Source organism: Periplaneta americana, chromosome 12 (genome assembly GCF_040183065.1).
Source record: "Periplaneta americana isolate PAMFEO1 chromosome 12, P.americana_PAMFEO1_priV1, whole genome shotgun sequence".
Taxonomy (NCBI): domain Eukaryota; kingdom Metazoa; phylum Arthropoda; class Insecta; order Blattodea; family Blattidae; genus Periplaneta; species Periplaneta americana.
In genome coordinates, this window is record NC_091128.1 from 19580528 (window position 1) to 19601996 (window position 21469).

Genomic DNA, 21469 nt, shown 5'->3' on the forward strand with positions numbered 1-21469 from the left:
AGAATGTAGGATTTTCATTGTTGGAAAAAGTATCAAGAGTGATGTCGGGGGAAAGTGTAAATGTTCCAGTAAGTATTGATGTTTCTATTGTACCTAATTTAAAATTTCCGCCTCTCACATCAGTTTCGGTTGAAAGAAGTTTTTCTGCTTTCAAAATGATTCTCAGTGACAAAAGGCAAAGGTTAACTGTGGAGAATTTAGAAAAAATTCTGGTGGTGTACTGTGCAGATAATTATAATAAAGTCTGAGCATGGAACTGAATTTCAATAACTTAAAATGAGTAATCTTGATATCAATAATCATTATTTCATTAGTTTCAATATATTAAATTTGTGCAGCTCTGTTTATAAATATAATATAGTATTCTTTTTTAATGTTTAAACATACTTTTTTGTGCGTATTTTAGTGTATAACTAAAAATTTCAGTGAAAGAAATAAGTATGATACCTTGATGTGCCTAAAATGCCTATTTTCATTAAAATAGAGCATAATTTTACAAATTTTGAGCTTATTTTAGGCGCCTAAAACTGCAATTTTTAGTGCCTAAAAATCCGATGTCTAGTAATAACAGTAATTGTAGGTATCAATAACATGCAGTAGTTGTAGAATGAAAGCAGGTGTCTTAAGTTGTTATTTTTTCATCTTCTTACATTTTTCTTTCCTTCTTCTAGCACATCACAGACGGATAGTGATCTCTTGGGGGTGACAGTTCGGGATTGTAATCCATTAATGGGAGCACAAATCACATTAATTATTCTGCAAGATATAAACTCGGAATCATTTGCAGAATTATTCGTGTTAGTGTTATCTTGTAATATTCCTTGGGTTTTTACTAATATAATGCGTCGAAAGGCGAGGGATGATCATTCAATACACCTCGTAGCCTAATTTGCGAAAAACAGTTTTCGAGGGTATCTTGATTTAGCCGGCTAGTTAAAATAAATTGTATGCCCAAAGACTTTTTTAAATCTTCAAACAGGAACTGCAGAGATTTAATTGAAATTATGCAGCCTTTTTGAAACAGCTGAACTGTACTTTTAACGCATTATCTTATGTCCTTCATAGTTTCCAACATTTCATTGAGAATATGATTTGTTTCTCCAAGTCTTTCCCATAAGATTTGGTTGAAAAGTCTCCTAAATTATGCCGGATGGATGAGTTCATCAAGTCAAACCATTTATCTACTGATTAAAAATTAGGTATACCTGTGTGTTTGACAAGTTCAGCATTCTTTCCTTGTAAAAATGTCTTCAGAACTTCGGCTGAGGTACGGGACATTAATTGGGTTGCCTTTCACACATTCTGGCTTTGAGCCCTCCCCACTGTTAAGTGCGCCTTGGTTATCTTGTGACAAACTTTTATTTCAGGATCTTCAGAGTCGATTAAATCCTCTAATGGACCTTTATTATTAATGGAGACATTTCCAGGTAATACAAATCCCGTGTCTAGATACTAGTTTCGGATACGTTGTAGCACATGTGACACATCTGTAAACACATAAACGTTTTCTGATGAAAGACATGGGTGTGGAAAAAACGTTTTCTCTCTTGATATATTCAGTTTTTCCATAGTACAACGTTGCTTCCTCCAAGATCACTTACAATGGCTTTGACCAATTAACCTGCCTTATTCAGTTTACTAGTTTTTGAATTGATTATAGCTGGTGTCATTTTTGTATCGAAATTGGCATATACGGGCTGTTTCCAATTGGAGAATAAACCACGAACCATGTCAACTTGCATGTAATTCGATGGGCCGACAACTTATTCATTCTTCACATCATATTCGAAAGTTCGTTTCACTTTCATGTCGTCAAACATCTGAGTAGCTTTACGTTCCGTCTTACTTAGTTTCGTTCCTGCAACTTTCAAGAATTGGAACATTTGTTCTAGTAATCCTTCCCTCATGTTACATGATGACGCCCACTTTTGCAATGCAATGCTGAAATTCCAGATAGCGATATTTTAAGCTGTCTTTTAAGAAATACATAACATCGTTTACTGAGTCCACACCTGTGGAGTAACGGTTAGCGCGTCTGGCCGCGAAACCAGGTGGCCCGGGTTCGATTCCCGGTTGGGCAAGTTACCTGGTTGAGGTTTTTTCCGGGGTTTTCTCTCAACCCATTACGAGCAAATGCTGGATAGCTATCGGTGCTGGACCCCGGACTCATTTCACCGGCATTGTCACCTTCATCTCATTCAGACGCTAAATAACCTAAGCTGTTGACAAAGTGTCGTAAAATAACCTACTAAAATAAAAAAAAAATCGTTTACTGAGGTAACGTAAAGTGAAAGCCAAGTTCAGCTCTTCGGGTGTCCATCTTACCTGTAAGCAATGGAGTGGGAAAGTAACTGGCCATCCTACCCGTTATCTCTTGGCTTAGTTACCCCATGAGTGCAGAATTATTGAAGTCACTTATGAGATTCCAACCAGTCTTGGAACTGTTGACTAAACAAAACATTAGAGTTCATTAATCTTAATTAATTTCAAGAATTAGTTGCTCAATATTACATAAGTCACCTTCAGCACTATGGTCAGAATATCTAGAAGTGACAGCTATTTCTTTCTGTATTGTAATGAAAGTTATTTCGTCGTAACGTTCAATATATATATAAATTACGAAGGTTAGATAACAGTTCGAAGACTTGTTGGAATCTCATACATGACACCAATAAGACACCATTCATGAGGGTAATAAGCCAGGATATAATGGGTAAGGGTGGCCAGTTTCTGCCCCCCCTCCACTGCATACATCGCTGACTAGTAACATAGTTCACTGATCAGATTTGAGATGTATGCAACAATTGTATACGTCTAAAATACTATTCGTAGCTTTATAACCATTTGCATTAATGTACGTGATTCTATTACCTCTAAAGATTAAAGTTATGTTATTATGAAACTGAAAATCGTTATGCGTAATTATTGTTATATTTATTTCAAGGAAAGCGATAATATAAATAACCTTGGAAATACAACACTGCTACAGTAATAAGATTCCAAGCTTGCTTGAATGTCTAACAACGAGCTAGCATCGCCTAAATCACTTGCCATGCGTTTAATAAATACAACAAATAAAACTGTCTTTAACACAGAACAAGCAGACGTACTCTATTAAAGCCAGACCAATTCTGAACTACTTAACTACTTTAACACAACTGTCAAAACAACAGGAATAGTTCACCATAGCCTACCCCTAAAAACAAAAAACCTGCTATGGCGTATTACAGCTGTAAAATTAAAGACAGCAGCAAATAATAGTGGATGCAACAACCAAAGTAGGCCTTCAGCTCGCGCAGAAGATCTGAAAACCTAGTTGACGTCATTGGAAAGGAGGGAGAATTGAGTGAAACTGACAAAATATGCGCGCTAAACATCTAAATAAAAACATTGACCTCTTACCATAAGCCGCTAGTCGTAGTCTTTAAGCTCTGCTATCCCATCCATTTCATTGTTACCATCACCATCACGATCACCATCACTGATATCACGGAGGTTTATGATAATGGGGTCTATAACGTCATCAGAAAATAATTCGCGTTTCATATAATCATTTTCATATTCTGTTTAACATTTCTACAAACAGGATGCTAATTTGATTCACTTGAGAATATTTATTCCTAGATAACTGCAGAGCTTTCAAATTAGTAGGGTATTTAAGCGAAACTTTTGCTCACCTGCAGTAACTTATGTATGATTATTAGGAGCTGTTCCTTTGATACCGACGCTGAGTCGTCGCTCCAACATTTGCTGTGCAGGTGATATAACAATGTATAACTCACCGGGATACACAACATTAAAATGTGATGTTTTATTTAACGGCGCTCGCAACTGCCGAGGTTATATCAGCGTCGCCGAAGTGCCGGAAATTTGTCCCGCAGGAGTTCTTTTACATGCCAGTAAATGTACTGACAAACTTAAATGCCATCGAACTGAACCCGCAACCTCGGGCATAGAAGGCAGCGGCTATATCAACTCCACCAACCATGCCGACTAAACAACATTTCTTCTCTAGGCTCGATAATTAGAAATTCGTTTCTGTTAGTTTATTCTCTTTTGCTTAATATCGTATTTTTCAACTAATAACTACCTACTTTTTTTTTCGTTTTTCGAGAAATTCTCAGTTTTTAGCATTGTTCTAACATTAGTATGCCCCCAGTAAAGTCAATTGCGTGTTTCAGTTTAATGCTTAATGCAGTGACTGTTGCAACGTATTTTTCGGACATGTAAAAATCATACCCTATCCTTCGCACTACATTTTCATCAAATGCGTCTAGTTTCAAGACATCTTTCTATTTGTTTTCTTCTTATCTGACATTTGAAAAAATATACCATTATCACAATATATTCCTCGTTTGTGTCACAGTTTCTTTACACTGTTACGGGACAAGCCTGTAGCCGTTGCCACTCTTGAATTTTGTGTAGAGGAATTTTAATCGCTTTAGATATAAACACCAATATATTATTTATGAATTCTTTGATTTGAATATGAAGCATCTTCCCTTTTAATTTTGAAATAACTGCAGCCATTATCTTAAGAATTGCAATTTATAAACATTTAAACTAACTATACTTACAAATATATATATATATATATATATATATATATATATATATATATATATATATATATATATATACTTTAAATACACACATTCTGTACTTATAAATGCTACTGAATATTTTTAAAACTTCAGTAATGTAACACAAAGCGATTCACTGCAAGCACCGAACAAGGAGCGAGCGTGACAGAGAGAAATGTTTTGCAAGTGGACTTTACTCCTGACCAGGAACCGATACCTGTAGTTAAATCTCAATGGCCGCGGAGCTTTAAGATCTTTCGCGCAAGGTGTACACAAAACTTTACATATTTCCTTCTGCGGACCTCTGCAAAAAGAACTAAGGAAGAGACTAGTGAAGTGCTTGTGTGGAGTGTGGCATTGTATGGGGCAGGAACATGGACATTACGACGAAATGAAGAGAAACGTATAGAAACATTTGAACTGTGGATATGGAGAAGAATGGAGCGTGTAAAGTGCACAGACAGAATAAAAATGAAGTTGTGTTGGAAAGAGTGGGTGAAGGAAGAATGATGCTGAAACTGATCAGAAAGAGAAATAGGAATTGGTTGGGTCAGTGGCTGAGAAGAAATTGCCTACTAAAGGATGCACTGGAAGGAATGGTGAACGGGAGAAGAATTCGGGGCAGAAGAACACATCAGATAATAGACAACATTAAGATAAGCGGATCATATGCGGAGACTAAGAGGAAGGCAGAAAATAGGAAAGACTGGAGAATGCTGGGTTTGCAGTGAAAGACCTGTCCATGAGCATAACTTATGTATGTATGTATGTATGTATGTATGTATGTATGTATGTATGTATGTATGTATGTATGTATGTTTTAGTAAAAATCAGGATCTGTAGGAGAAAAAGTTACGAAATGTACCTTTCTAGTTTTAAGTGAACTTTCCTTCACATATTTTCCAAACATGTCTGACTTACAAGCTGTAGTTACAACTGAGTAGTAAAGCTCAGTATTTGATAAGATAACTGAACATAGTGGTACTGTAAATATGAGAGCGTGTGGCTTAACAGTGATTTCACTTTAGTGCATTGTACCAGCGGTATTAAGTGTGGGATAACTGTGTTGCAGTGCGCAATAAGTTTATGGCCTATTAAAAACAATGTACGAAGTATAGGTAGCAATTTCGTGTGACAATATTTTTCTGTTAACGTAACTCATTTCCAGCAGGTTAAGACATGGAAATATATCGGACTCACTGCTGTGTATCTATCCTCTCACCCAACATTACAGTGACAGCTAGAACATACCACTTCACATAACATATATTTTTGTTTCTGCGCCATACCATAGAAGTAGAATGTCCAAAGTTTCGTATCTAAGTTCCTCTATCTTGCATCTTGTTCCTTTTTTGCTTCCTCTTCATCCCCTCCTTTCCTGCTTTATTCTTATCTTCTTATGCCTTCTCATATCCCTCATTTCTCTTACACATCATTCTTTTTTCTTTCCCAAACCGCCTTCCTGTTTTCTTAGCTCATATTTTTGTTTATATTCTTCAACATTTTTCTCTTCTTCCATCCTTTCTTACGTCTCTTTATCTTCCTCTACTTTTTACTGTTTTATTTCGTCCCATTTGCTTCTACATCGTTTTTTCTTCCAGCCATTCCTTCTATTCTTAAAAATTTACTTCTTTTCTTGTCTTTCGCCTCTCCTTTTCGTCCCTTATTTTCCACTTTATTACCTTTCCTATTTCCCTTCTCGACCAATTCCCTTCTCCTTTCTCGTCTTCTTCCCTTTCCCTTTTTCTTTTCCCTCCCTTGTTCATTTTCATCTCTTTCACTTCTTCATTCTCGTCTCTTTTCCTTCTTCATTCTCGTTTCCTTCCCCTCTTCATTTTCGTTTCCTTCCATTCTTTATTCTAGTTTCCATTCCTTCTTCAATCTCGTTTTTTTTCCTTCTTCATTATCGTATCCTTCTCTTCTGCATTCTCGTCTCCTTCCCTTCTTCATTCTCATCTGATTTCTTTCTTCAATTCCATTTTTTTCCTTCCTCATTTTCGTCTCTTCCCTTCTTTATTCTCGTTTCCTTCCCTTTTCCATTATTGTCTCCTTCCCTTCTTCATTCTTGTTTCCTACCCTTCTTCATTCTCGTCTCCTTTCCTTCTTCAATCTCGTTTCTTTCCCTTCTTCATTTCGTCTCCTTCCCTTCTTCATTCTCATCTGATTTCTTTCTTCAATCTCATTTCCTTCTCTTCTCCATTCTCTTCTGATTCCTTTCTTCAATCCCATTTTCTTCCCTTCCTCATTCTCGTCTCCTTCCCTTCTTTATTCTCGTTTCCTTCCCTTTTCCATTATCGTCCCCTTCCCTTCTTGATTCTTGTTTCCTACCCTTCTCCATTCTCGTCTCCTTTCCTTCTTCAATTTCGTTTCCTTCCCTTCTTCATTTTCGTCTCCTTCCCTTCTTCATTCTCATCTGATTTCTTTCTTCAATCTCATTTCCATCTCTTCTCCATTCTCTTCTGATTTCTTTCTTCAATCTCATTTCCTTCCCTTATTCATTCTCGTCTCCTTCCCTTCTTCATTCTAGTCTTTTCCTTTGCTACTACTCCAACTCCACCGCTGTTTCCATTTCTACATCATTAGTTGTTCGATATCTACATTGTGATATTCTATTCTGCATTAAGATCAGTAACTGATATACTTCTTTCTATATTTAACATTGTTGTTTTTAAATATCCTGAAGCATATGATACAGTTTCCTATTTTGTAACTCTGAAGTTGTATGTAAGCTATGCAGAAACAGTATAATTATGGCAGAGGAAACCTCGAATTTCGTCTTCGTATAACACAAATTCTTATATCTATCTATTAGTTCGCTTTCAGAGGACGGACAGGGACTGGCCTCGCACGCAGACCGCTTGGTTGGGCCCACTGTACTACCCGGGATGGAATGGTGTGCATGCTCTAGCCCCCCCCCCCTTCGCGCTATACATCCTCCCGCGCGCCGCCTCCGAACTCCCCTGTGATTCCTTATTATCTTTCCGCGTAGGCTTCACTGCCATCCCTCAACCCCGGTCCCACGAATTACCATGAGTTCAGTGGAGAGCCCACGGTGCATAGCGCTGCCACCAACAACCAATGACCACATATCCACGGGGTCAAAGTTCGTCGGCGGCCCTCAGCCGACTGTACATCGGAGCAAGCCCGAAACCTAGGAAAGAAACGGAGATGATGAAAGAGGGGACGTGTAATTATGATGGCGAAATGAATCCAAAGTCCAACGCCGAAAGTTACCCAGCAATTCTGCTTCGATTGATTGAGGGAAAACTTGGAAAAATGATCAACCAGGAAACTTGTCCCAACCAGGGTTTGAACCCGGAACCGTTCGTTTCATGGTCAGTCGTGTTAACCGTTACTCCACAGCGAATAATTTTAACATGATATTTCTAATATCCGAACCCTGTCTCCAACATGGTACACTTGCTCTGCCATAAGGCAAACTTCACGACGAGGACGTGAGGCAGTGTTGCGTGACGCATGCTGCTCGAATCGTAATCTGGTGAGAAAAGCGGCGCAATGCCAGTTTCAACTGTTCCTTCGCACGGCCACGTCGAATTATCATGACTCTGTTCACAGCGACACCTCGCCATACATCGGTTACCAGGCAACTATCGAAGAAATGTGTAAGAATATTATTTTCATTTACAGTATATTGGATGTAGGCTATATTATCTGTTTCGTTAGCTTCCGACACAATGTTTACGTACTGAAGTTTGTGGGGACAGCACACCTTGCGGGTCTTTCAATCGATGTTTTTGTGATTTAAATTTTAGCGCTCCGACTGTAATCTAGATAAAATACCTAACTTTTATTTCTTCCATCACGATATAATCCTACTTTTCGAGCTTTGTCGACGTAGCTGCAGCATTGCAATGCCTGAGTGGGTACAGTGCCTCGTGTTGAACTTGCATATCGTGTGCTCCAATAACAATAAAATTACGACAACAATGCAGCAAATAACATACAATAAAATTGGACCGAAGTACATTTTATATGAGGATAATGGTAGGAGAGAACTGTTTTAACTAGCCAGATTTTACAAACGCAACGTTTCCATTCCACTATCATATCGGTTTCCAGAAGATCTTCTCGAGACACTCCATTTTCTCTTGCCATCATTCAAGATTTCACCACTTCACTAAATCTTTAAATATAAATAAATTGTCAGTCTTCCTTATGCTCTGATCTGCGCAATAATCTGGCAATAAACGAGAGATATAATAGAGATAGAAAGGAATGTGTGATAACTAGACAGCGCATTTTCCTTCTCAAACGTAGAGAGGATAGAGTAGTTTCGTCTGGTAGCTACACCTGTTACGTCACGTGAATACGTACAGTAAGCTAAGTCGAATTTCAAGCAGGTACGCATGGGTCCATTAAATAATAATAATGTAATGTATTATAAATATGCCCCTGTAACGTCATATAACGTAGAAATAACATTCTCTTAGTTTAAACAAATGTCATGAGATATTCGTAAAAGATTTGCATTTAATAACCTCAGAATATGTTTTCATTCCTGCAACGGGACAGGTTTTGATAAACGAATTATTTATAAATATATATTGTGTAAAATATAAATATTGATAATTTGGATATTGATTTTTGTTATTATTATTATTTTGTCTCTGTAACGTCATGTGACGTAGGAAGAATATGATCTTAGCTTCAACAAATTTTTACTGGCAGTTAGTAAAGGATATGAATTTTATAATCTCAGAATGTATTATGTTGTATAATATATAGTGTATATAATAGTGTACACCAGTATAACAGTATATATTATAGAACATAATAGTAAACATGATACACATTAACTGTAAATACTCTATATATAACATATTCAATTAATTCATTTAACGAATTCAACTACGTTACGGTGAACAAAAACATATATAATATAATATAATATAATATAATATAATATAATATAATATAATATAATATAATATAATATAATATAATATAATATAATATAATATAATATAATATAATATAATATAATATAATATAATATAATATAATATAATATAATATAATATAATATAATATAATATAATATAATAATAATAGTATTATAATAGTATAGTATAATATAGCATAGTATAGTATAGTATAGTATAGTATAGTATGGTATAATTTATTTATTATTTATTTATTTATTTATTGGATATTGATTAGTATTCATTTGGGCCTGATAACATATTAGAATTTTTATAGGGTCTACAGATAGAGATCCAAGCAATAAGCTTTTAAAAAGTTCAGAGTTATATATATATATAATATATAATTCGAAAATTGCAAATGTTTCCTAGTAAAATACTGGTGTGAACACATTTTAATAAATAGGTAGCAAAACCTTTGATAGTATACCTTTTTATTATTAGAATTTCGTAGCTCCAACTAGTAAAACAGCGTTGGAAATAATTTAGAAAGTAATATGTGATTTTCGACATAAGACAGTATTTTACGGGTGTGCGATGTGTTCATTAGTTAATTCATTTTGCATCTATTTACTGTTACACGAGATCCAACTTCCCAGGACCGGCAGTTGTGGAAGATAAGAGGTTAGGTAATCTTATAGTTGACAGCAGGGAAAAGAGATCAGACGTGATCTTCATGGATGATGTAAGAGAGTGTATGTGTGTAATATCATGAAATAAAATGTTATCTTAATGTATAGAACTAAGTATATAATATTGTCATGGACTTGATAGAAATTAGAATAATATGAGTTAATTTGTGAATGTGTTTGAAGCGATATTTCAATTAAGACGTAGGCCTATATCGTAGCATAGCTCACTGATGTAAAACAAAGTAATTCGCTGTACGAACGTACAGATGCCATCAGTGTTCATTACGGCCAACTGAATAGAGAACTAAATAGTCCTGCCATTATGTTGTGTTTTGACTACTTGCACTCCAACCAGATGTGTTTCTTAAAGTAAACAAATCGAGAGGGTCACAGGTGCTGCCGGGAACAGATTTCAGTTCCCTACGGGCTGTCAAATTGGAAATACATGGTATAAATTGTGAGAGGCTTGAATTGCATTAACATACTCGTATTAGTTCACACGTTGGTGTAAAACGCAGCGAAACTCTATCGTTTGTGAATTCATTTTGTATAAAACCTTTTATATTTATTGTGCCACCAGTGGAATCCATTAATGTGGGTCCTTCGAAAAGGAACAAAACAATTTATTTAGAATGACGAGAGAGAGCAAATAAAGTTATAATTTAATATTTACGAGGACCAATTCTGGGAAACAGACAGTTTCATCATACATGTCGCAGTAGACAGGAGTGGAGAAATTGAAAGTAACAGCAACGATTGCGTTTTTTGTCCACATGGTGGCGAGGCGATTTATTTCTGTAGCTGGTACTGTACACATACTAGTTCGGAAGCTCACGAGCAGCGACGTGGTTTGAAGTAGTTTGAATGAATAAGATCTTATACATGCACGCGTTGCATTTTGCATAGCGTTGGAGAAATGAGTCCCATATAATAACTTCTTCCTTTTACTCGGATCTTAAAAAATTTGAAACGAATATGAAATAAAAAGCTGGTATTGCAGCCACTTCATAGCGTGCTTCTTACGTATTAGTAATTCCAAAAAAATCAGAAATCTCAAATTCCAAATTGTAAAATTTTATGTGAATTTATAATTAATTTTATACAGATGTAATCGCTTATAATATAAAATATTGTGTGAGATTGGCACGGTGTTGAAAGACAACGAAATAAGAGGCGTTGGTCCAATCCTTGGTAACAACGGAACCAACAATTCATATAATACGTATATATTGATTCTTTGATACGACCGAAAGAGAGATAAATTTTGGTTCACAATAATATTCCAAAGGGTTCAGACAGGGAACAAGGGAATTCCTTATTTATCGTCATCTGTTTTTGAAGTTCAAGTTAAAGCTCACATAGAAATGAAATTATGTGAAATATATGTCAGCAGAGCTTCAGATCAATGTACAGATCTTATAATTATTTTTTTCCCTGCCTCTGTGCAACGTCACATTTGCGGTGAGGAGAAAAGGAGGCGGCAGAAAGGTTTTAATGATTTTTAATACGCTGACGCCCACGGTTAAGGTAAGCTACGAATTTTAACGGTCACTGACCGGAAGAGATAAAATATAAGGTCTGTAGAACATTAAGTGAACGCTAAGTGGACATACAGAGACCGAGGGGTTTGTATTTGTTTTGCTGAACTTCAAGATATTGCTAACTCATTTAAAATTTGTGTGGCCGAAGCGTGTCTATGTTTTCGTTTGGTTTTTCTTTGTTTATAGTTTGATTTTCTATTATTTTATTTGTATTTGTGATGGTGTGGAAGAGAAGGTCTGATGGCTTAACTACACCGGAATAAATAAATAAACAAAAATAAATAAACACATATAAATTAATTTAAAAACAGTTTAACGTAAGACACATGATGAAATATTTTCTTTTCGGTGCCTGATCAACAGCTGTTTTAAATTAAGTTAAACCTGTCAGGCATTTGGCTAAGAAGTTAATTAATTAATGTAAGTGAAACTACGTAAAGATTCATCTTTATGGACGAGGAAAGCTTGGTAAAGATAATTCGTCTTGGTTGTTTATAGTTAAGTTTCCGAGATTTCCGAAAAGTCTAACAAACAGTTTAATTAAAAATAGAAGCAAAAGGGAAAACCCGGATAACCCCGGGTGCTTTAAGCTAGTATTAAATATTGATATTTTATAAATAAATGCGGATTTTTCTCTAGGTTTTCTTTTAGTAGATGTTCAGTATGTTATGACCTACTAGATCGGTTTACGAAGGCAGAGGATCGTCGAGTGAATTTGCTCTACACGTATGTAATAGGAATAAGGTACATGGCAGGTCCTAATCTTTTTAATATATAAAATACAACCTCTAATCAGTCACATCTTGGCCTCCTCAACTTTTAAACTCACGGTCTACCACTGAAATCTATATTCAGTCACTGGCAGCTAGGGTGTTGCTCTTTCTAGAGTTCGATCATTGGACTACTTAAATGTTGTATCTGAGAAGAACGAGTTTGTTAATTGTGTTTACCGTGAAACATATGAATAAATTAATAAAATGCGTTGATATTAACTTAATAAATTTTAAGATCCGAGAGACGGTGTATGGTATTCTGGGTACAATTAGTTATAAGAAATAAGTGTGGGATTTATCCTGTTGAATTTCTTTAAGTTTGTTGTTTAATTTCTTCACTAACACATTTTTAACTCAAAAGTGTGCTAGTAATCCGTTCATATTATGCAAGATTTATAAGTTACCTATCCACATATTTTTTTTTCCTCTGTTATATATCTGTTATTTAATGCGGTAGGCTACTTCGAGCTGATCAATGTGTCTCTATATTTACATTTTTTGATATCAATTTCTTATCGGGTCATTATTTGTCTTATCTTATCATTAAATTATTTCCATCTATATCTGTCTTCAGATAGTAGGACGATAGCAGCTGGAACTTGTAGAAGTAGGTCTATAGGGAAATACCATTTTTTTCCATTACATATTCCACTTTGGCTGTTCAAAATTCGAACTCTGGTCTCCAATGTTCAGAGCTGTTCAATTAGGATAAAGGCGGACAAATATTATTTTAACTTGACACTATTATATTACATATATCGTATTTCTTCTGCACAAAAATTCTCGTGAAGTGTAGATGTCTAATAACTTAGAGCCTGCATGTAGTTTGTTCATGTTGTTAGCAATAGCTGAGGCATACCATAATGCTCGCTGTATTTTGTTTTTTGCATGTGCAATAAGCGGTTTGAAGCAGACTCATTGCTTTGCACACAGTTGTGTGATGCATCCACAGTGACATAGCCCTGGTTTTATCAATTTTCCTCATACCTCCATCCAATGTCAGATAATGCTGCAATATTTCAAACAAAGACTGTGTTTCAGCTTGATGCAATTAAAACGTTATAGACTAAATGTTACGTTGTCGAAACAGGTTACATTTTATAGACGTAGGCTACATTAATTCAATGGGCTAGAGCTCCACTCGTGGCTACTTCCGTCATTGACTTCTAGCTGAATGTGGTGCCCACAAGTGGCGTGGTAACACGTTAAAGTACAGAGTGTCTAACATGCCCGACTGTCCAACAGACCCCTAGTTTACCCTATTTATTTTTTATGTGCTAAAAGTACGAAAATATTTGCTAAAAATAAAAAAAAAATATTCTTTTAAATATGATAAAGTACCTTACTTAGATTGAAAAAAAAAATGTTCCTAGGTACTCACCAACCACACTTGAGTGCTAGTAGTTGGCCGAGAATTGCAGTGAACAACAGAGGTCATCTCCAAATTCTCCATCACAAATGCATGCCGATTATCTCTGAAAACGACTTATATTGTGAAAACGATCTTTCCATATCACAGGACGTCAGACGTGCATATTTAAAGAGAGGAATGTCACAAACACAAAGACCGTCAATTTCACCTACAGCCACACCCTCCAATACTTGAGCAACTTTACACATTTTTTTATATCCACTGTTTTTCCCAAACAGATTCTGGAATTTGTCCCTTAATAATTGTGCTTCTGAACCTGGTAGCGAGTCTAGTTTAATTTCCACGGCACGCACCTCCCTGTTTCAGACAACAGGTTTTTAAAAACATAAAATTTACTTAGTCTTACGTTAAAAAGTGTTAAAATTGTTAAAAAAGGTATATACCTTCGACAGACGGCCCGTTTCGATGCTATGTCACGTCATCCTCAGTGTCTCTTGAACCACTAGTGATTTTGACTCTGTGATGTGCATTTGTTGATTGTTGATAATGTTGATAGACATCACCATAACCAAAACAAATAACAGACACGAATTTAAAATATACAGGAAACCCACTACAACCACAACAGATACACACAATTCATCAAATCATCCCATACAACAATAATCATGACTACAATAATATAGAAACAGATATGGAAATTTTACACATCACACCAAAAAGTTCACAGTTAAACATCCTAAAACAGTACGAAATATATAAGAAAACAATAGCATACCCACAATATATACTTAACACACAATTTCAGTTCAATACGCACACATTATTCGACGTCATAATACATTATAGCACACAAACAGCCAGCCCCCACCATAGGAACAACACACCCTCACCCCTAACATCAATAAATGCACATCACAGAGTCAAGATCACCAGTGGGTCAAGAGACACTGAGGATGACGTGACATAGCGTCGAAACGGGCCGTCTGTCGAAGGTATATACCTTTTTTTAAACAATTTTAACACTTTCTAACGGAAGACTAAGTATATTTTATGTTTTGAACAAAGTGTTAACGAGAACTTTAATGAATGAACAGGTTTTTGGATGTTTCGAGTGTTTTTATGGTGTCACACAAAAAGCTTAGACTTGCTAATAGCAAAGCGAAATCGTCTTTTAAACAACCATCTTTCAGTACATCTTGAAGGATATCGATTGACGAAGCCTGATAACAGGGAATCACAACAAGATATATTGCCTCACTTGATAGACATGAGCAAGAGGCGAGAGATTTGTTTAAATTAAATAATGTTCATATCGGAGCTCTTATCTGTTGTGTTTCACAAACAAAGCGTGTAATGCAACAATAAACATTCCTAATTACGTGTTGCAAGATCTCTCCTCCTTCTCCATGTTAATTTATTCTCTAATAATAACACAAATATGCTGCCTAGCAGTTCTCAGAACTTAAGGCGTTACTATTACAAAATTGATCACGGATACACAACACAGCACTTAGAAACACGAAGCAGCCAAGAATTCTAAAAAAATATAAAGTACTTCTGAGTGATATAATTGATTTAGTTTTAAAATATTTAAAAATTCTTGTAAAACATTATTTAAGCAAAAAAAAAAAAAAACTCAAGATTTATGTGTTTATAATAGATTTCCTGAAAATATGTATTTACATCATTTTTTTGTGAAAATATGTGTTTTATGTGAAATAAAATTCGAGTTTTAAAATTGAAACTTCAAGTTCGGAATTTTTAACTTTGTTAATTGTGTTTTATCACACGCAAAAAGAATATTTAATTACATAGGAATCCGCTCCCTACTTATCATCCATCTGGTACACTCTGCGTAGTAGTAGTAGTAGTAGTAGTAGTAGTAGTAGTAGTAGTAGTAGTAGTAGTAGTAGTAGTAGTAGTAGTAGTAGTAGTAGTAGTACTAGTAGTAGTAGTAGTAGTAGATAGTATTGAGTGGCTAGGGTCGGGTTAACTACGACCCTTCAGGACATCGGCTCGACAGTGGCCTATTCTGCTATCCGAAATATGGGATGAATGAGAATGAGGTGTACCAGTCCACCGACCGCATGAGAATCCTTATCCGCTCACCCAACGGGCACTCTACACATCCCAGTCTTAAGTTCATACCGCCAAGGTGAGCAAGCAGCACAGGATCTATACCGACTGCCCTTCTAAGGTGTCGAAGCGCCCTCCAAAGTGCTCTTAAGGAATGCATTCTGGCAGAGATATTGAGAAAGTCTTGGAACCCAGAGACGGTTTCGAAGAGGATACCCTTCCTGCAAGCGGACGAAGACATACGTCATTACCTGAATATGCCTATGGAATGAGATGATGAAGATGAATGAAATGATATGAAATCTATATTCTTTTTCTAAAGGGAAGAGGAAGGGAAATGGACCGTGGCAATGACATTTTTAATCTGGCAATTTGCCTAAATAACTGTGGAAAACCACGGAAAACAACAGTCAGGCTGATCGGTCAGGGGATTTAAACCGCAGACCTCCCAAATGCGAATCCCGTGCTTAACGCATGAGCCACCTCACTCGGTTATGCATAAGAACATTGATTAATTATAATTAATAAGTTTCTAAGTGGAGATACTGGTAATAATTATTACCAGTATCTCCACTTAGGAACTGATAATATGTAAGACCGCACCTTTTGAGAGATCGTAACTAATTTTCAGTCAGTCTAACCTTATATTTTATTCATCACACCCTCATCTTTCTCTAGTACTTCGTTATTGTTCACTATTTTATTAGTATGCTACACTGTTCAATTCTTCAAAATTCCTTCATCCTCCTCAACTAACTCCTCTTTCACCGTCTTCTTGTAACTTTCTGATATATTCTTCACAATATTGTCATCTCTTTTATCATTTCATTTTTAAATCTTTTTTTTTTTTTATCGCGATTCCTCAATTTTTCATTGTTCAAAACTTTCTTTCGTATCTCCAAGATTTCTTTTTCCACTACCCCGCTATCTTCCACAAACCTCTCAATTCCCTTTCTCGTTTTCTATTCACTGTTAATTTATGAGGGACATTCAAATGAAAACAGGTCACCATACATCTATCTAACGGCGGGCGAGTTGGTACCACTGGAATTTGGTTGCTGGACTCACATCTGGTGGCTAGTCGCGAAAGCACAGTTACAAACTCTGCTTACACACTAGTCGTTCGTTTATAGTGCTGGAAGTGAGTTAGAGATACGTGTGTTCGTCCACGTAAAGAAGAACAGCGAGGTGCAGTGCGATTTTTTACTGCTGAAGGAGTAGGAGGACGCGAAATCCATTGTCGCATGTCTGCTGTTTACGGCTAACAGAGCATGTCATGTTCGCGTGTACAGGAATGGCACAAGAGATTCCGAGAGGGACGCGAGTTACTGCAAGACGATGCTCGCCCAGGACAGGCTCATCGTGCCATCACTCCTGCTGTTTTTGCTGAGGTTGATGGTCTTATAGGGGAAAATCGGTGGACCACTGTGGAAGAACTTCGTCGTTTTGTGGGAATAAGTCACTGTTATGTACACGTCATTGCGACGAAGTACCTGCATTACCGAAAAATCTGCGCTCAATGAGTTCCACATCAGATGACGGAGGAACATAAAACAAACAGAATGACTGCTGCACTGGGTCACTTGCAATGATACAACGAGGAAGAGTATGCATTTCTGTCCGATATTGTCATTGGGACGAATCGTGGTGTCACATTTTGAACCGGAGTGCAAACGGCAAAGCCAACAATGGAAGCACATGGATTATCCCCCACCGAAAATGTTAAGGCAATACACAATCATACATTCCGGTAAAGTCATGTTGACATTCTTCTTCGATTCTAGGAGTCCTCTGCTTGTTGAATTTCTCGAGCATGGGGCCACAATCAATGTACAGCGTTATGAAGACAGTTTACAGAAACTGAGACGCGCCATTAAGTCGAAACGTCCTTGACTGCTATCGAACGGCGTTATCCTTCTTCATGATAACACCCGCCCACATTTGCCAACTCCGTGAGAAATACGATTCAGAGATTTGGTTGGAAAACATTTCAACACCCCCCGTCCCCCATAGCTGAGATCTCTCTCCATGCGATTTTTACATTTTTGGAGAGTTGAAGAAATACATTCATGGACTTTGTTTTGCATCGGACGAAGGCACATGTGAGTGGGTAAAGAACTGGTTCAAGAATGGGATTGATCGTCTTGTCTCGCAGTGGGATAAATATATAAACAGTTTTAGAGATTAATTTTGAAGTAATAAATGTTTTATCATAATGTTTGGCATCTGACCCGTTTTCATTTGACTGCACCTCATAATTCTTCATTACTTACATATACTTCTAAATTATTTAATGCGTTATACCTTCAATATACTTTATATAACTCTCCATTAGGTATCTTTTCATTTGTTTCACTGTTTTGTTTTTCACCACTGTCTAATCTTCCTTCACTATACTTTCCTTCGTCACATTTCTACACATTTTCACTCTTCCCTCCTTCGTTACCCCCCACTGTTATATATCGCCTTCCCTGTTAACTACTAATTATTCTTCCTTATCACCCGACATTTTATTATCTCCTCTACTTTCCGCATTCTTCTGCGCTACCTCCATATCCCTCTGTTTATTGTTAACTTTTCCTTGTATTACATCCTGCATCTAATTACGGTTTCCCTTTCCTTCATCTCATGTTTATTTGCCGACTCTTATTGTTAAGTCGTCATCTTTCTCATAATATTATCATCTTAATTTTTCTTTTTTATGTCTCCTCGTCTTTCTTATGTTCTCAATTCTCGTTTCTATTATTTTCTCTCCTCTTCATTTTCCTGTTGTCTTTTTTATGCTGTACTTTCACTACTTTCTGTTTATTCTTTCATCTCCTTTTCCTCTTTGCATTTCACACTACTACTTCATTGTTATTATCTTGCCTTTCTTTCATCCCCTATTTTAATTTCTTCCTTTCGTTTTTATCTATTTATTATTTTATTTGTTTACTTATTCCATATTTTATACCGGAACCCACACTTTCTGAAGTCGAAATTGCGATAGAAAATCTGAAAAAGTATAAGTCTCCAGGTATTGATCACATTCCAGCAGAATTAATACAAGAGGGTGGAAGGGCAGTATCTAGCGAAATTTATAAACTTGTACGTGCAATTTGGGAAAAGGAAATTGTACCAGGACAATGGAAGGAGTCCATAATCGTACCTATTTTTAACAAGGGGGACAAGACTAACTGTAGTAACTTTCGAGGAATATCACTTTTGTTGACGTCGTACAAAATTTTGTCGAATATTCTTTTGAGAAGATTAACTCCATATGTAGATGAAATTATTGGGGATCATCAGTGTGGTTTTAGGCGTAATAGATCGACTATTGATCAACTTTTTTGTATTCGACAGATATTGGAAAAAAAAATGGGAGTATAAGGGTACAATACATCAGTTATTCATAGATTTCAAAAAGGCGTATGACTCGGTTAAGAGAGAAGTTTTATATAATATTCTTATTGAATTTGGTATTCATAAGAAACTAGTTCGAATAATTAAAATGTGTCTTAGTGAAACTTATAGCAGAGTTCGTATAGGCCATTTTCTATCTGATGCGTTTCCAATTCACTGCGGACTAAAGCAGGGAGATGCACTATCACCTTTACTTTTTAACTTCGCTCTAGAATATGCCATTAGGAAAGTTCAGGATTATACAGAAGGTTTGGAATTGAACGGATTACATCAGCTTCTTGTGCATGCGGATGACGTGAATATGGTAGGAGAAAATCCACAAAATATTAAGGAAGATGCGGAAATTCTAGTTAAAGCAAGTAAAGCGATATGGTTGGAAGTAAATCCCGAAAAGACTAAGTATATGATTATGTCTCGTGACCAGAATATTGTACAAAATGGAATTATAAAAATTGGAGATTTATCCTTCGAAGAGGTGGAACAATTCAAATATCTTGGAGCAACAGTAACAAATATAAATGACACTCGGGAGGAAATTAAACTCAGAATAAATATGGGAAATGCCTGTTATTATTCGGTTGAGAAGCTTTTATCATCTAGTCTACTGTCAAAAAGTCTGAAAGTTAGAATTTATAAAACAGTTATATTACCGGTTGTTCTGTATGGTTGTGAATCTTGGACTGTCACTCTGAGAGAGGAACAGAGATTAAGGGTGTTTGAGAATAAGGTTCTTGGGAAAATATTTGGGGCTAAGAGGGATGAAGTTACAGGAGAATGGAGAAAGTTACACAACGCAGAGCTGCACGCATTGTATACTTCACCTGACATAATTAGGAAAATAAAATCCAGACGTTTGAGATGGGCAGGACATGTAGCACGTATGGGCGCATCCAGAAATGCATATAGAGTGTTAGTTGGGAGGCCGGAGGGAAAAAGACCTTTGGGGAGGCCGAGACGTAGATGGGAAGATAATATTAAAACAGATTTGAGGGAGGTAGGATATGATGGTAGAGACTGGATTAATCTTGCTCAGGATAGGGACCAATGGCGGGCTTATGTGAGGGCGGCAATGAACATACGGGTTCCTTAAAAGCCAGTATGTATGTATGTATGTATGTATGTATGTATGTATGTATGTATGTATGTACTTATTCCATATATTGTGCGTCGCTATCACTACGGCATGACGCGTCCTCAGGTTGCGGTTAGAGGAGACAGTCTCCAGATATGGAAGGTACTGTAGCTGCGAATATATTGAATAAGCAGTTGTGAACAGCTGAGAAGAGATGGTCCTCCAGCTTGGGGATTGGACGAAGGGCTAACAACCCATCACCGTAAAAAAACAGCTTCTTACAAATCCATACAATGAGCCTCGGAATGGGACTGATTCTCTGGCACGACCACAGCAAAGGAATATGGTTATGAGAATTCGTACGTGGAACGTAACAAGTCTTTATAGAACAGGAGGGGTAAAATTAGTAGCAAAAAACTAGCTTGAAATAGAATAGACCTCGTGAGAGTACAAGAGATTAGGTTAGATGGCAATGGCATATCACAAATAGGAGAGTACGGTAGGCTACTTGTTGTATTATGGGGAAGGAAACAATAATCAACACTTAGGAACAGGATTCTTTGTTCATAAAGTAATAAAATCAGCAGTAAAAATTATCGAATTTTTCAGTGACAGGTTATCGTATTTAGTACTTAAGGGTAGATGGTGCGGTATCATAGTTATAAATGCTTACGGCCCTATAGAATTAAAGACGGCCATATAAAGAATAGCTTCTATGAGAAATTGGAAGACACATATGATCAGTTATCTAGATATCACATGAATATTTTATTCGGGGATTTCAATGTTAAAGTAGAACGGGAGGATATTTTTAAACCGATAAAAGAGACGCTACACGTAACTTTTAATGACAATGGAGTTAGGTTAGTCAACAACATTCCTCCATAAGGATATACATAAATATACTTGAATTGTTCACACCTGTGGAGTAACGGTTAGTGCGTTTGGCCTCGAAACCAGGTGGCCCGGGTTCGATTCCCGGTCGGAGCAAGTTACCTGGTTGAAGTTTTTCCGGGTTTTTCCCTCAACCCAATATGAGCAAATGCTGGGGAACTTTCAGTGCTGGACCCCG

The 21469-nt window shown here is 36.5% G+C and overlaps 1 protein-coding gene across 7 annotated transcripts in view; it reads left to right on the forward strand.

The window, feature by feature from the left end:
• The window catches only part of LOC138710214 (beta-1,4-glucuronyltransferase 1-like), a 622862-nt gene that overhangs the window by 309686 nt on the left and 291707 nt on the right, over positions 1 to 21469 (forward strand). For 4 of the 7 annotated variants that reach the window (XM_069840873.1, XM_069840875.1, XM_069840874.1 and 1 more), the window contains exon 1: positions 8116 to 8206. The exons of the other annotated variants lie outside the window; for them this stretch is intronic. In XM_069840873.1, coding sequence (XP_069696974.1) covers positions 8144 to 8206 — 63 coding nt within the window. In that variant the 5' untranslated portion in view covers positions 8116 to 8143. Of the gene's footprint in view, positions 1 to 8115; positions 8207 to 21469 lie in introns of those variants that run through there. 7 annotated transcript variants of the gene reach the window in all.